We start from the raw sequence: 17,240 nt of genomic DNA on the forward strand, positions 1-17,240 counted from the left end.
GACAAACAGGCCTTTGACTGGGGAAGAAGGGAGCTTTGTCAGACACAAGCGTTAGGATTGTTCAACACATCGCATATGTGTGTGTGTTTGCTGTGTGTGTGTGTGTGTGTGTGTGTGTGTGTGTGTGTATGTGAGAAAGAGATTATGTGTGTCTCTTTGAGAAAGACAGTATGTCTGTGAGGAAGAGATTGTGTCTGTGTGTGAGGGATTGTTCAACACAGTGAGTGGTGTGCCTGTGTGTGTGTGTGTGTGTGACAGCCTGTGTGTGTGTGTGTGTGTTTTACAGCGTGTGTGCAAGAACAAAAACAGGACAAGTATTTGGTATTTCTGTTTGCATTTCAGTCTGATATCCACAGGGAGTGTGTGTACATGTGCATTCTGTATTTGTGCACAAGTGTGTGTGGTTGTTTCTGTTAGCGTGAGTCAAAATGGAAGCAAAGCAGCTCTAACACCCGGCAGCATCGCGTACGGTGAGTGACACAGATTTCTCTTCTTTTTTTTAAAGATTTCTTTGTATACATCCAAAACATCCATTTTTCAAACATTATGAAAATGCAGAGTGATTCCAGATATCGCCCTTAATCTAAATTAAACATTATGTAATCTGCACTATTTAAAGACTGGAAGATCATTTAGATGCTGATCACAATGAGAAACAGGGTAATAGTGAGATTAGGAAGAAAAATTGAAGGAAAGAAGCTTTCTTTTGCAGCAGTTGTAATATTATTTTAGCCATGGAAGCTGTGTGGATCTATAGAGATATCAATGTTGGTCTGCTGATCCCCCACTTTGGTCCAGACTGAAATTTATCACAACAACTATTAGATGGATTGCCATGGCCAGCCCACTGGTGATCCCCTGACTTTTCCTTTAGTCATGAGGGTGACGTGGTTTTTGAACAAATACCTGCAAAACTAATGATATTCTCATCAGCCTCAGCTATACATTGTGTTTAGTGCTAATTAGCAAATGGTAACATGCAAACATGTCAAACTAAAATGGTGAAGACAGTGAACATCATACGCAAACATTAGCAACAATGTCATTATGAGCATGTTAGTGTGTTGAGATTAGTATGTAGCTCAAAGCACTGTTGTGCCTATAAGCACAGTCACAAAGAACATACTTTTTATTGCGTTTTAACCAATAATAACTCAAATTCAGATTTTTGACTCCAAACATTTGCCAACATGCCAGAAATTTCCAATTCAAAACTTCAAAATTTGCATGTAAAGGTCTATGAATGTCTATGAGTGGTAGTCATTAATGAGTTTCAACCAGAGGGGTTCAGGTTTGATGACCACATTCAAGGCTGGTGTTATTAAACTTTAACCGAGAATTCATTTTCTGCTAAACCACAAGGTAAAAAGTATTTCAGCAGATACACTGTCAGATGTTGAATGACATAACCTTTTATTATCCTCTATTGGGAAGTCAATCTGTCCACATTAACCTGCAGTTTTTCTCCCTGCTTGATACATGCACATCACAAACTAATGAAGATGTTTTGAAGATTTTGTGTTAGCCCTGTGCTGTTTGTTAGCTTATACCCAGCAGCCCACTCTGTCAACCAGGCAGGCTGGTATTGATTCTGAATCACAACACCCCCTTGGTCTGACAGTGTGAGAATGGACAATAACAAACTACACAATCATCTATCAATCATAATCCTAGAAGAAATAAGCTGTGACTATATATAAAAACAAGCATTGTGTCTTTTCTGCTGACTTGAAGGAGTAAACTGAGTATCAAAACTGTTTTAAGGCGATAAGTACATAATGATAAATTCATATATATATATATATATATATAATATATATTAATGTTGGTTTTAAAGGAAATTGTCTTTATTGCTGGTATCCTTGCTGTATATGGTTACCTTAATCAGGTCTGGAATCTGGCAATACTGCAATCCTTTTGGATTAAGGCCATGTTGGTTTATGGAATGTGATAATATGACCAGCTGATCAGATCACATGACCAGATAGTGTGAGAAAATCTGTTTCACTTTCTCTCTCTGCTAAAACCCAAGAAGAAATGTTTCACTGATAGCTAAAGTCTTACTGATTCATTATCAATATTTCATCTGGGTGACTTAATAACTGTAAGAAAGCTGTTTGTTGTGCTCAATACTAACCTTTAAAATTTACAATTTTACCTCCTACATTATCACCATAAAAATAATAGAATAGTGCTATAGTGCAGTTACTTTGTCTGAGACTCTTAATAGTGCTTGTTGTGACATATGGTGCATTTTAATCATCTTGCATCACTATAATGGTGCAATAGGGAACACTGAAGTGCATAGTGGAAGAAGTACTCAAATGCTTCACTTACGAACTTTACTACTTTAATATCAATAGTCAAATGTATTTAAAGGAACAAAAGTAAAAACATGTTGCAGAAAATGGTCCTTGTGACTGATGTACTGTTATAAATATATTACATTATTGGATTGTTTATATTAATGCATATACATTAATATTAAAGTATATGCAGTATTTTACTGTTGTAACTGGTTAAGGTTTAGCTCATTTTAACTACTTTACAGTTAAGGTTAGTTTAGTAGTTTGGTAGTTTAGTCCAGTAGTTCCCATCTGAGGGGTGTGGTCCCCTTAAAAAGGGTCATAAGATAAATCTGAATGGTCATGAGATGATTAATGAGGTTGGGAGGAAGAAAAAGTTCTGCTATACCAATTTGTATTCATTTTTTGACTCTAAATTTTGCTTTTATTGGATTTGATTATTTTAATAAAACCATCTAAGAAGTCTGGAAGAGAAATCACTCTTTGATGGAACTGTGAACAACTCACAGACACCTGATATGTGATAACGAGCCCCAACTGCTTTTTTGTGAGGGGTCACAAGCCCAAAAGGTTGAACCTTTTTTTTTTTTGTCTTTATTAAAAAAGAACCATGCACAAAAAACATTCATCTCAAAATGAGAAGAGATGATTTATGCCAGATTTAGCTAGTAGCTCATTTCCATCTGTGGTCCCTAGGCAGGTACACAGAACAGTCACCAGATACTAAAAACATTAATTTACATACAACTCCATTGCATAGTCTCTATCACGCTAACAATTATATAGACAAATCTAATAACACACATCAACATATAAATACCAGCACCTTCATCTAGTACAACTATAGAATTACAATTCATTACAATGTAAAATCTGTATCATGGTGAAATTAATGTTGACATGACTGGTTGCTCAAAACCTTTTTTTTTTTTTGCACCATGGAAAAAAGCATTAACATCTGTGCAAGTTTCAAGCTCAGCTGGAGGCATATTCTAATGTTTGATGGCCGTAAATGAAAAAGCAGATTGTGCAAAGGCAGTCCGCCGCAGTGGGATGTGTAAGTCTGAGTTTAGAGCAGATAAAGAGGTTCTGCTCATTTGCTCAAAGCGGAGCTAAAAAAAGTTCTTCAGTGGTGGAGGAGCAGCAGTGTGTATTATCTTGAATACCAATCGAACTTCAGAAAACAATATGAGATTTTCAAAACTTAAGAGGCTGTATTTGGACAATACGTTACAATGATGGTGATTTAATGATTTCCTATCAAAAACTCTTAAAGCTTGTTTAAAAAGAATATCAATTGGTTTCAGCACAGTCTTACTGGCCTGGGACCAGCAGGATATATAATAGTGAAGATGTGAAAAAATTATAGCATGCAAAAATGTTTTTGATGCTTCTATTGTTAATGAGTTCCTAATATGAGTTTTAATCTGTAATACTGCATTGTATTTTACAAGCTCATCATGTATTATGTTTTTATTGTAAAATCCTAACCTGAAAGTGGAGTAAAAAGTACAATCGTTCACTGTAAAATGAAGTGTAGTAGAAGTATAAACTTGCACAAAGTTGAAATACTTAAGTACTTGAGTAAATGTAACTTTCCACCACTGTGTGTCTCTGGGACTCAGTAGTGTGTTCATGTAGTAATCTTATTATACTTGATGGGTTTTCATGGCATCATATATTTGCTATAATAGGTTATTTATATAGAGAGGTGTAAGTATCTGTTTGAGTCACTGGTGACTTTACAGTAATCTTGAGGCACTTTCTGTTACATGTGGGTCTCCCACTGTATGAATGTGATATTTTAATCAAAATATTATGGGTAATTTATTGCCCCTACTAGCATCACTTTTCCATTATTATCCTATTTTCTCAAATGCTTCTCCCTTTAAGGCCACAATCAGCTGCTGAAAGAGAGCATCGTTGGTATTGTTCATCTCTGGTCTCCTCCTTCCTTCCTCCTCCTGTCCCCTCCCTTCACTCACTCCTCCTTCCATCCGTCCACCCCCTCTCCTCTCCACACACGCATCCCGATTTGCGCATCGCCTCCTCCGGCATAATGACCAACGATTCCCCGGAGGAGGAGACCCGAGCTCCGGGCGGCAGCGGCGGCGGCGGCGGCGGAGGAGGAGTAGGAGGAGGAAGAGTAATCACCCGAAGAAACCGAGCGGACGACAATGTCACCATCCTGACATCCTCCATGGATTTACACAGAGCCAGCCGGAGCCGAGCCAGCAGCAGCAACGATGCCGCCCCGAGCTTCACATCCTCCGTGGATCTGAGCACCTCCTCCCTGGAGCTCAGCATCCAGACGCGGATCTTTAAGATTATCGTCATCGGGGACTCCAATGTGGGGAAGACCTGCCTCACCTTCCGCTTCACCGGCGGGAGCTTCCCCGATAAGACCGAGGCCACCATCGGCGTGGACTTCAGGGAGAAGGCGGTGGAGATTGAAGGGGAGACTATCAAGGTAAAAGCAACAGAGGGGCTGGATGTTGACTAGTGGTGTTTCCTCGCTCCCTCCCCCTCCTCCTCTTCCTCCTCCTCCTCCTCCTCCTCCTCCTCCTCCTTCTTTTTGTTGATCAGCTGCAGCTCAAAGTCTGCCAGTGGATCACATAGGGCCTATTCTTTTATTTTACCCTCACAATCAGAAACAACTCAACATTTCACAAAATATTTCAGGGGATATTTTATAATAGAAAGTGTAATTTTATGTAATGAGGGAGAAATTTGACACGTTTTGGCGATGTCATGTAGTCATAGTATGCTGTCAACAGTAACACAAAGGAAGAAAACAACAAAGGGTGTCTGTGAATGTCCAAATGGGCGTTTTTTTTTTTTGTGAGTTATTATTTCAATGCAAAAATATGTTTACACGTTCAACAAAAAATGCATGTATTTCATGTTTTAATTATTTCTCAGATGAAACCTCTCAACCTTTTACTTAGGAATCAATAAGAAACTTATGTGAGATACTGCTACAAATGGTTGCCCCTGAAAATAAAACATATAACAAGAATATATATAAAGAGATGACCAAATATAATCTATGATCCCCCTTTCAAGTGAAATCTAGACCATCACCTATTTATAGTTTCTCAACTGTGAGGACTTGCTGCTTTTCTTTGTCTAATATGACAGTAAACTGAATATTATTTGTCTTTGGGCTGTTGATGCCACCTTGGACTCTGGTAGACTGTGACATTTTCTGGACTGAAATATTAATCAATTCATTATGAAAGATTAATCAACACTGAAAATAATCAATAGTTGCAGCCCTTTGCCTCTGGCACCCCTAAATCATTCCTACATTTCTGAGAATCAAAGTGGAAAGGTACAGCTATAAAGGGCGGAGTGTTAAAGTAACAACATTTCATTTTCTTAAAGTTGATGACAATGTACTTCTTCAAACCTGTCATAAACAATCAGCCATCCACTGCTGAGATGTATGTATGTGTGTATCATATATCCTATCAGTCACAACTAATCCTGAAAAACCAACAACAGTACAAATGTTGGCCATAATTCTGTAATGGTATCCTGGTGATAGCTGGATTAAAATTTAATGATTTCAAGATCCTTAGCGGGAATGCATATTGTCAGCTCAATGTGCAAAATCAATGTCAGAACAACAGAATAATAACAGGCTAGTTGAAGTATCATGACAAATAATGTGGGTCAGGATTTGTAGTGTTGCTTATACAGTATGAAGAATAACATCCTTATTCATTCATTTGGATGAGAAAATAAGATTATTGAGATCTTTCTGTTGTATATTGTACACAGCTTCCCTCTCCTAAATTGGGCAGTGCATGCAACAATGTCACACATACTCCCTTCCCTTGTCTCTGTCTCAGTAGACCAGATGCCCCCTTAATGCTGACTCACACAAACACACACACACACACAGACACTACACCCACTAGGTCAGCTTGTCTGAATCATTCAAAATGCATGTCATACACATACAGTTAAATAAGCATTGTGAGAAAGTGTGTCACTGTAAATTTGACTGAAATAATGTCTCGTTAACTCTATGACTTTCTCTTGTTTTCTTCACTGGTAGCCAGCCATTTTGTTGCTGCTTTCAAAGCCCATAGTTATGTAATGCTGGTGGAGCAAATCAGGATGGAGCAATAAATGAAGATATCTCAAAAATATGCTCAGCTATTAAACTCTTGTGATGTAGCTGATCCAAGTGCAGGCATCATGTTCCTCTTCTTGAAGGTAATGGTAAGGTAATATTGTAAGAATCAATCCAAAAAGGTTTACTCCATTGTCTTATTATTGGAAGTATGTTTTTTTGATATGCTAAAAGTGTGACCAAGGATGCCAACACTGGTTGGTCCGCCTGTCCATCTGGTCCAGGAAAAGCAAAAAATCATGATGACTACTGGTCGTATAGCAATTATATGTGCATTTTTTTTGTTATTGTAATTATATGTGTTTATGGTCCCTGGAGGATGATTCCTAATGTTTTTGGTGACGTCTTGACTTTATTCTGTTGCCCTCATTAAAGACACAATTTCCACTTGTGCATAAGAATGATAAGGATCTAATGGACGTTTTGCCATGAAATTGTCACATTCCTACTCCCAAGGGAATATAATCTTTCAATTTGAATGATCCCATGGGCTCACCTGTGGCACCATTCTCACAACAAAGTTCACACTTTTAGCTTGGGTGTCTAGAATCATTTAAAGCTTTGTCCAAATCTTTTGCCCCAAACTTTCAACAGTAAGTAAATCTTAGTCAATCTGGAGAAAATTAATCAGCAACTATTTTGATAGTCATTTCAGTCACTTTTAAGGCAAAAAAGCAAAACATTGGTTTCAGCTCTTCAAATGTGAGGTTTTATTGCTATTTCTTTGTCATAGAGGATACAAATATCGTTGGTTTTTGGATTAAAAAACAAGCGGCAGATTAATTGATAATGAAAATAATGGTTAGCTGCAGCCTTAGTCTCAGGGGTGAACATTAGGCCTGTGGACTCGTTGCTGAAGAGAACTCCAGGTTACACTCACTGGTATACCAGGACTTTAAAGAAGGTTAAGAACGAACTGCAGCAGAAGTCAAAATGCCTCTTATAGTTTACTGTAACAAGATCAACATTCACTTAAAACTCATATGAACTGTTCATAGATTTAGCTGAGTCCCATGGCAGGTGAATAAATGTAGCACACAGACTGGAAGCAAACAATGCAAGAAGCTGAAGGGGGACTATAAATAGCAGAGCAGAGCACTAAGTATAGATGTACAGGTTTGGCTGTCAGAATAAAGGGAGTGATTCTCAAGTTCATGTGATAAGTAGCCAAGATATCCTATAATATAAACAGTGACAGTGTTTGATGGCTGCTGACAGGCAGAATTCTCTCCACATGCATTCTTACAAAATGGGACATTGTTTAAAAGAGATATTTAAGATGTAAGAGATTTTTTTTGTAAGACTTATTTTGTATCTTTTGTGCAATTTTTTCAACTTCCTGTTAAATTATGGGGCACACATTGCCCAACACAGATATGGCTTTGATGTTCTGAGCGGCATTAATGCATTAATTAAATCACTGGGTTTGTCCTTTCAAATGGTAATAGCAGGTAATTCATTGGTCCTTTTATTCTACAGGCCATGTTGAGTGTTGGGAGATATCCCTGTTGACATACAAAGTGCTACTGATTACACAGCCTGAGGGGACAAACAGCAAGCTGACTACACAGTATATGTGACTGAGCATGAGCCATCAATCATTTTTACCTTGTGTCCATTTGGACATGACTTAAATGTATTTTTAAGTGAAATCAATATCAGTGCTTGTCTTGCATAGAGGGCCACGTAAAGCTCACTTCCTCTGTAGTCCCTCTGGTTAAATCTGAACCATCACATGTTGCATTTAAGGAATTATACTGCAGTCAATCAGCTCCACATGCTCCACAGGTGTACTGGCTGATGAATAAAACTGAATCTGGCAGTTTACTCCAAACAATTGAATTAATCTGCCAGACAGCTGTAGAATACAGTGCTGGAAGCAAACACCAGTATATTAACCACATGAATTAGCTTGCAGGTCGTGGCTTGACCTGACAGGACTCACAAGTCCCTCAAAATAATAAGTAAACTGAGAACAGGCAGTGAAGAAATGCAATAAATTATTTGACATCGTTGACCAATTGCAGATGACACTTCTAGGCAGTGAAGGAGACTTGAAACATTTTATAAACTTGGCTAGCTAATCAGCACACATTGTGGTGATAGATTTTAAACCCACAATTGTGTCTGTGTCCCTACATTTGATTTTGCCCTCAAAATCAAATGTAGACACATGTATGTAAAGAGTAGACCTGCATGAAGGCCTTTGTTAATGATCATGCAGAGAAGCTCATTGTATTATAGAGCAGAGCTTTCCTGAGACCGTCTTGCCAGAAATATCTTAGCACTGTTTCCTGTTGACATGGAATAGTGCAATGCACTGGTTCTTGTAAGCCCTTATAGGCTTAGACATCTCAGTATAGCCAGATTCATATTTGTAGTTGTCATTTATTGAGATTAATCTTGAGCAATTGCTAACAATTAAAAAAATATTATTGTTGTGCACTAAGCGTAAGGTGTCTGGATTCTGTCACTCTGGATGTTGTTATTTCCCCCACTGCTCAGGGATTATGACCAGCGAGGATTTTATGAGAACCACATACAATGAATACACATACTGTATATTCACTCTCCCTCAGTCATATTAAACCACGGACTTGTCTTGTCTATGTTGACAGGTGCAGGTATGGGACACAGCAGGACAGGAGCGATTTCGTAAATCCATGGTGGAACACTACTACCGCAATGTCCATGCAGTGGTCTTTGTGTATGATGTCACAAAGATGGCTTCCTTCCGCAACCTACAGACATGGATAGAGGTTGGTAACTGGCTCAAAATGTTGTAAAACAACTAAATACCATTTATTAGTGTAGAAAGGGTTGACTGAGCACAAGTTTTCCTCATAACTACTATTTAATTTTCTTTTCTTTTTGGCACCATCATCATCTCCAGTTTCCAGTATTCTCTCCTTCCCCAAGACTATTTATTACACGTTGGTTGACACTATGATGTTTCCGTCACAAAACTACCTTGAATGCTACAATTCTAACCACTGCTGTGAGTAAGCCAACAAAGCTCCATCTCATCCAGAGGTGCACTGTGGCTTGGCTTCTTGTATAAAATGAATTATGCATAATGGTTTGAGTAAATGTGAGTGTAGGAGGAGCTTTTCAAAGGGCCAGATCATTCCAATGTGTGCTAAAGTCTGCTACTACCTAAACAACTTCTACTGTTTCAATTACAACATTGGCATTGTGACTACTACTCCTTGGAAATAGTGGTCACTATTTACCACTGCATCAGCAGTGGTAACTAGTGACGGTGGTAAATTTACTACTAGTTGTGCTAATAGTAATTGGCAGTCACAGTAATAGTAGTAGCTAGTAGTAGAAAGTGGTGTAGCAGTAGTGGAAATGGAAGCAACGATCTCAGCTACTACAGTAGAAATAGTGACAGCAATAGTAGTTGTAGGGAAATTAATACCAGCAGCAATATTAACGTAGTTTTATGGCAGCCATTTTGACCTGTCAGAGGAAAAGCATGTGTAATTAATAACACTGATTAACAACGGCATTTCATTTATTTTTGTCAGTTCCAGGATTCAAATTGTCTGCTCAGAGGTCTGTAGTGGTAATTGTAGGAGTAATAATAATAGTGAAAGTGTTGTGGTAACAACTAGCTGTAGTGCTACTGGATCAAGTAGTAGCAGTTATACACTTTTTTTCAACATTAACATGTAATTTGCTCAAATAAATTTGAAAGCAAACCTACTTTATGTAGCCTCCTAAACTGACAGTAAATTGTAAAATTGACATGGTTATGTTCGTTTACAGTTCCTTGCTACTTAAGCAACAAGCTAACAGATGACTTCCATTGTTGTTGTAGTAATATGACTACAGGTTGGCAGTTGCATTTTTAAAGGTCAACAAACAGCCTTTATCCACTATTTTTCCATATACTTTGTTGAATCCAAAATACTTCCACACATTACTTCCCAGATGTATCTGTTCAGCAGAGCTTGCTAGTGCTAACACTGTGATTGTGCAGTTTTTGAACAGTACTAGAGTACAAGGCCTTGTTAGGTTTTACACTGCAGATACTTATAGATCATGTATTTAATTTATTCCTACATTTGAACAGTTGTTCAAATTTCAAATAAAAGCGACAGCCCTAAAGCACATGCTAGGCCTAATTCTACTACAGTACTTGCATAAGTAGTGCTAGTCATAGTAGTAGTAAAATTGTGTTTACTGCATTGATGCCATGTCAGCAGAATGGAAAAAATGGGTTTTTAAGGATTATACTTGGAGTAACCAAGATGGTTACCCCCACTGATATGCCTGTAGTCACACCATATTAATGTAAATGTAGCTTGAATTAGCTTTTTTAGATAATGTGAAATATTTGTAGCAGTTTGTTAACCCTGACACACACTGTGTAGGATATAAAGCTAATTTTAATTGGCTGAATTGATTCTGTTGGATTTTATTTACCGAACTTCCGAACTGTGTTTGCAGCCATTTTGGCACCGCTTTTGTCACATTGCAGTTCTTTTCACCAAGTGGGAAATATCGTAGCTGTCAGAAATAACTCACTTCTTAGTAATTGCAACTAGGAAGCTGACTGTAACATTTCTTCCACTCAGCTGCCTGTATTTACAGTCTGTACAACGTCACGTGAACTTGGTCATAGTTTTTATAGCTATAGTATATTCTGTTCTTTTGCAGGAGTGTAATGGCCATCGGGTCTCAGCGTCAGTACCTCGAGTCCTGGTGGGAAACAAGTGTGACCTTGTAGACCAAATACAGGTCAGTATACCTAACCAACATCCACAAAAGAACATAATGAATAATTTACCATTTAAATTAAATTAGAGCTTACAACCAAACACCGGCACTTTCCCAGGTGCCCTCCAACATGGCATTGAAGTTTGCTGACTCCCACAACATGCTGCTGTTTGAGACGTCTGCAAAGGACCCAAGGGAGAGTCAGAACGTGGACTCCATCTTCATGTCCCTGGCCTGCCGCCTGAAGGCCCAGAAATCCCTGCTCTACAGAGACGTGGAGAGAGAGGACGGGAGAGTGCGCCTCACACAAGAGACTGAAACAAAGAGTAGTTGTCCTTGTTGAGGAAAAGGAGGAGTGGGAGGCATAATGGAAGGGAAAAGAGAAAAGTAACTGTACATGTCCAGGAAGAGGAGGAGAGGGATGATGAGTTTAGGAGGAGGATAGCGGGGTTGAGATTGACACTAAGAGCAATGTATTTTAAGGAAGAGGAGGATAGAGCGTGAAGGTGGTAAAGCTCGTTCATTGGACTGAAACATCATCAACATTCTTGAGGATTAGGAGGGAGGAAAGAAGATGGGGAGGATAGAGAGAAGGAAAGAGAAAAAAGGGACAGAGGAGTGACATATTTATTAACAATACTGGAATGAGATGATGTTGCCTTTTAGACTGAAATAGTTCTTCATTTAATTCAAACGTAGACACAGACTGAGTAAATATACTTTCTGTGGGCTCACACTAGAAGCATAGTAGTCATCTGGGGATCCACAACAAACAGGCTAAAGTGATTTAAGGCTGGTATTTCTGGTCTTTATCACAGTCATTAACAGCAACATACTGAGGCAAAATATTGGAACTTTTAAATTACAATCTCACTTTTTTCCTCCACAAGTCTTGCTGCTTTATTGTCATTGATTTTGACCTTAACACTAGCTTAGAAAGCAGTATTTCCCATGTTATTATTACTATTGCCTTAAAAAGCTGCCTCTATCATGGTTTTAATGACCCAGTAGCATCGGGGCTTAAAGTACTTAAACCACTTTAGATGATCTTGGTTTATACAACCTGTTATCTTTTTGGGTCAATCCTTCATGAGTACGACAGCTGACTTAAAATCACTGTGAGATCACTAATACATGGGAAACCTTTGGAAAGACATGAATTCACATCTTAGTCAATGTGGATAACATGGAGGGCAATTAAAAATTAAAACATCCTGATAGATGCTAATAGTAAACAAAAGACTCAAATTGCTGCCTGGATGTCAAACCCTTAACTCAGAGAAGTTTCAGCTTTCAGCTGAAAGGACCTACAAGTAGACCTTGACAACTAGGTTTCCTGAAAACCAGAACATCTAGAGGTTGTCAGGCAGCATGTCACATATTGATTTAGAGGCTTTAAGATCCTTTTACCCTTATGCAGGAGAAATGCACTCTCCTGCAAAGACGGGCTGTCATGGCAAGGCTCCTCTATCTCATCTAATCCTGATGTAAACATATCCTCTCCATGCTTTTTCTATGGCAGAGTGGCTTATCCAGCTTTCCCTTTGTGTGCAAATGCAGAAGGACTTTAAGACAGCCAGTCACCCACAGCAATTCCATATTCTATAATGAACATTTTTCAAGGTAAAGGCCTTTTGTCTGTCTTAGACCATTTGCTCTCTACATCAATATCACTGCCCCCAGGTCCCCAGAGGGCAAGAGATGATAGAAAACTGTGACCCCTGAAGAGATAATGGAGATATCTTCATACTGCTACACAGCTTGAGCCAGGATGTAATGTATGAGTGGACTTTTATGTCCGGCGTCTGTTTAAAAAAGAATGAGTCCATGGATAATACAGGCTGCATGAAACACTGTAGAAAGCCATATCCATTATTTACTGTACACAGTAATACAGTATGTTTGACACTGAGATAGTTCCCAGAGTGGGCTGTGGTTAAAGAAACACACTTTACACAAGTCAGTGTTGGAGCTATGAGGCCTTTTTGTAACAAGGCTATTTGATATAGCAGCACACTCTTGATATCTTACCCTAATAAAGTCCAAATTAAATACTGTAGCCCACTTTCGAGCAGTGCTATTAATATATTTAAACGCCATATGTAAAGTAATTCAGATCAGTGAGCATTTAAGACCAGAGCTCCCTCCAAGCTGACAGTCTGATGACCTAATTAATTCATCACATTGAGCAAATAAATCTGTGCAAATCCAAGTGAAATATAGAGAGTCATTGTATGCACCGTATCAGGTTTTGTTCTTCGTTATTCAGAATTTCTCCTTCACTGCTCTTCGTCAATTTCAAACATGTTTGTATCAATAGCAGCAGGATCAAGCAGCCGTTACACGCAAATAAAATGAGATTACTGTAAAATCCCAGGAAGAGCTTTATTCATTCTCATTGTACAGGACTTGAAAGGGAGATTTAACCTCCATACATGAAACCTAGAGCCATAGTTTCAAAAAGAGCTGGGCAAAAAACCAACAAGGATGATGTTCCATTTATTCATTTTCTAAACTGGTTATGCTGTTCAGGGTTGAGGGGGGACTGGAACGTATCCCAGCATACACTGGGCAAGAGGAAGGGCACACCCTATCATGAGGCTACAACTTTTCATCTGTTTAAGACAAATACTGTGGCTCTGTTAACAGTTAGGTTGGTATAATGGCTAATTTAAAGGTCCAGTGTGTAGAATTTAGTTGCATCTAGCGAACGGACTTGGCAGAAATGGAATATAATATTCATAAGTATGTTTTAATTAGTAAATAGTCCCATAACCTGCCATGGGACTCAGCTAAACCGTTAAATAAGAATCGTTGTGTTTTCATTAGCTTAGAATGAGCCCTGTATATCTACATAGAGAGCGGGTCCTCTTCTATGGAGGCCACCATGTTTCTACAGTAGCCCATAATGGACAAACCAAATACTGGCTCTAGAGAGGGCCTTTAGCGTTTTTCGTGGCCACTGTAGGTTCTTCTACACGTGTGGAAGGGGAGGGTAAGGGGAGGGGAATTCAGTTGGTTGCAATCTGCAACCTCACCACTAGATGCCACTAAATCCTACACATTGGTCCTTTAATAGCTCCAATACAACAGAGACAACAGCACTAGCCTAATTTGGAAGAAAACAGTATTGTGGAAAAAGAAGAATGTGCCTGCATTTCCTTCATAAACTTACCAGATCTGAATAAAATGAAATTTGACTTGGTTTCAAATGATTAAAAAAAAACAAAAAAACTTTAACATGTAATAATTGTAACTTTGTTTTCACTTGTACCACTTGTACTACTTTTCTTTATTACAGTTTAGAAGTGTGATTTATAATAAAATGACCAGGTAAATTATCATATATAATTCATTACAGTTCCAGAATTTACATATGACTTAAAGCTCTCCATTTTCTTTTTCAAACATTTGAAATCATCACAAATGTATATTTTATCCAGGTCCAAAAGTTAAGAATACCATTGTACAGTATGTATGCTTGCCTTCCCTTTCCCCTGTACATACAGTATGTTTTATTTGTTATGATGTTTTGCCTATTGATTTGGTCATTTTTAATAACTCATGTTTGGTCTTAAAGGGATACCTTGACATTTTGAAATTTACCTTTTTTTTATCTGCAAAAAGTCGTATGGATTCTGTATGTGGAACTTACAGTATGTATATGCAACACAGCTTGCTTAATTTAAATCAAAGAGGTACAGTATTTGCAGTTCTGAGATAGCTTGTTAGCATTATTAGTTTCATATTTACATCTTTCAATTAAATTATGTTAATATGAAAGGATTTCAAGACATTTCAAAGCGTTTTTCCCTTAAAGCAGCTATAATTGATTTTTTTTCATATTAACAATGCATCAAATAATTGTGTAATGTCAGCGGCGTTGCTCATAATGATGAACTTACAGAGAATCATCACCTGACTCTGCAGCTCCCCTCAGCTTTACAGAAATAGCAAATTTCAGCTCATTGTTTAGCTGTCCGGCTGCATTTATTGTTTTGGTTCAATCTCAGTGCTCTCATAGTGTTGTTTTGATTCGCAGCAGGCAATGGTTTTCAGAGAAAAAGCTCTAAAAACCCACTGTACACTAACTGCTCAGCACCAAACAGCAAACAGACACAGATAGCAACTAGCTGGTGAACATAGTGAAGCATTTAGCAGCAAAAGAGCCAGATATTTCCCTCAGGAGTTGGTAGGGAACAAAAATGGAGTGAATATGTGACTTAAATTCACCAGGTGGACAGACACATGCGTCCAAATGAATGATAATGTTGTTCTGTAACTGCTGGATGTGGAAATAAGCAACTTTGCCTACAAGTTCAACATGTCAACTTTAAAGGTGATGATATGTCAGTGTTCACAACTTGTTTCCACTGCCCGCAAGTGGCTAGAAAATCAGTCAATACAGGTTTAAAAATCATAAAAACATAATATTTGTTATCAGAGAAACTGAGATCAATGGTTTCACATTCAGACCTTCAGAGTTGTCACACCAACAAGATACATGGAGATAGTGAAGAACTGTACACCAAGCATACAGTATATTCTGCCATTTTAAAAGTGTAGATTATGTTTCACAGTTAATCAGTTTAACATGGAATTAAAATATGTTTCCATTTACACTCCACTGAGTTTAATGTGACACCACAAAGGTAAGAAGTCTGGGTTGGGTTAGCCACTTAGGCTAGACACTTCAGCAGTACAGCTGACATTATTACCCTCATCCTCAGAATGAAGTACATTCTCCGGCGGTTAACGTTTATCCTGCTCCAACATAACAAAAAATGTCAGATTACAAGTCAAAATACCAAGTTACTCCTTTAACAAAAGCCTTAAGAGTGGTGTTACTTGATTTTATGATATTGTCATAATTTTATTATACTTGTTGAATCTGAAATGACAATGTCGTTTTTGCTGTGAGTTTACAATTGTTTTCGACTGTATCAGGCCGTCTTCTTCTATATGTTTCATATGTAACATTGTCGTTGTTACAATCTCACAAAGGGACTTCTGATAAAACTGCTGAAGAAGCTTCATTCGACTCAGAGCCTCTTTTTTTGTAATATAACTTTGCTACTAAAAGGTCTGTCAGGTGTATTAACCTATTTGGAGAAAAATACTGTACGCTCAACCAGTTCAGTCATTCTACACTAAATGTTTCTCTGAGAAAGCTTTTGAGATTACTCAGAGACCCCCCCCCCCCCCCCCCCCCCCCCACCAAGCATTAACCTGATGTAGTTAACAGAAACATGTCTGTTTTGGCCATGTACTAAATTTTGACTTTTTACTGTTGCTGTTTCTCTCCCACACACACACACACACACACACACAGGATTTCATGTCTTTTTCTGTTCTCTTACTCTCTCTCTTTCTCTCTGCCTTGTATCTTCTTTCACCCTTCATGTGTCACCCTGTTTTTACTGCGCTCTCTTTCTACTTCTGTCTTAATCTCTTTATACTTTATCCCTTTAAGACTTTCTATGTCTGTCTCATATCTCACTGTCAGCGCTGCTTCAGTGGCTTTCAATTTTTTTCTCTTTCTCTGCCCTCCATATCTCACTCTGTCTGCATCAGTTTCTTTTCTTTCTCCTATGTGGCTTGTTGCTGCTGCTTGTCTTTGGCTAGGAAATTAAATTCTCAAGGAGATCATGTGTTCGTTAATGGATGTAGCAGATGAGTGGCACTGACTACTGAGAGTTGTGAGAAGATTGGAGAAGTAAAACTTAAGATGGGAACATTAAAATATTTAAGTCAGTGTTAATGTAAACAGCTATTCATGGCTCGTCTTACCTGATTACTTTACAATTTTGGGGACAAGCTGCATCTACAGTATCAGTCAAAAGTTTGGAACACCTACTCATTCAAGGGTTTTTCTTTATTTGGACTCTTTTCTACATTGTAGAACGAAACTGAATCAAAATTATGAAATAACACATATGTGGTAAGTGTTGAACAAATCAAAATGTCTTTCATATTTTTGATTTCACCACCTTTTGCTTTCATATCAGTCATTATAAGCATTCCCAAGATGTGCCATGACATCTTATAGGATATGACTAAAC

At 38.2% G+C, this 17,240-nt stretch overlaps 1 protein-coding gene across 3 annotated transcripts; it reads left to right on the top strand.

The window, feature by feature from the left end:
* The first annotated feature begins 191 nt into the window (after positions 1-191).
* On the top strand, positions 192-16,214 carry rab33a (RAB33A, member RAS oncogene family). Of its 3 annotated transcripts, none has more exons than XM_067598610.1 (5): positions 192-470; positions 4,200-4,776; positions 9,069-9,209; positions 11,119-11,199; positions 11,297-16,214. In XM_067598610.1, the coding sequence occupies exons 2-5, from the start codon at positions 4,366-4,368 to the stop codon at positions 11,519-11,521; spliced, it is 858 nt and encodes a 285-aa protein (XP_067454711.1). In that variant the 5' UTR covers positions 192-470; positions 4,200-4,365; the 3' UTR covers positions 11,522-16,214. The 3 variants fall into 3 exon arrangements, 2 of the variants coding, with proteins under 2 accessions (XP_067454711.1, XP_067454710.1); XR_010929573.1 differs by lacking the exon at positions 192-470 and having other exon boundaries at positions 2,259-4,776; positions 11,297-14,126; positions 14,184-16,214; XM_067598609.1 differs by lacking the exon at positions 192-470 and having other exon boundaries at positions 2,259-4,776.
* Positions 16,215-17,240: the final 1,026 nt, after the last annotated feature.

Source organism: Thunnus thynnus, chromosome 9 (genome assembly GCF_963924715.1).
Source record: "Thunnus thynnus chromosome 9, fThuThy2.1, whole genome shotgun sequence".
Taxonomy (NCBI): domain Eukaryota; kingdom Metazoa; phylum Chordata; class Actinopteri; order Scombriformes; family Scombridae; genus Thunnus; species Thunnus thynnus.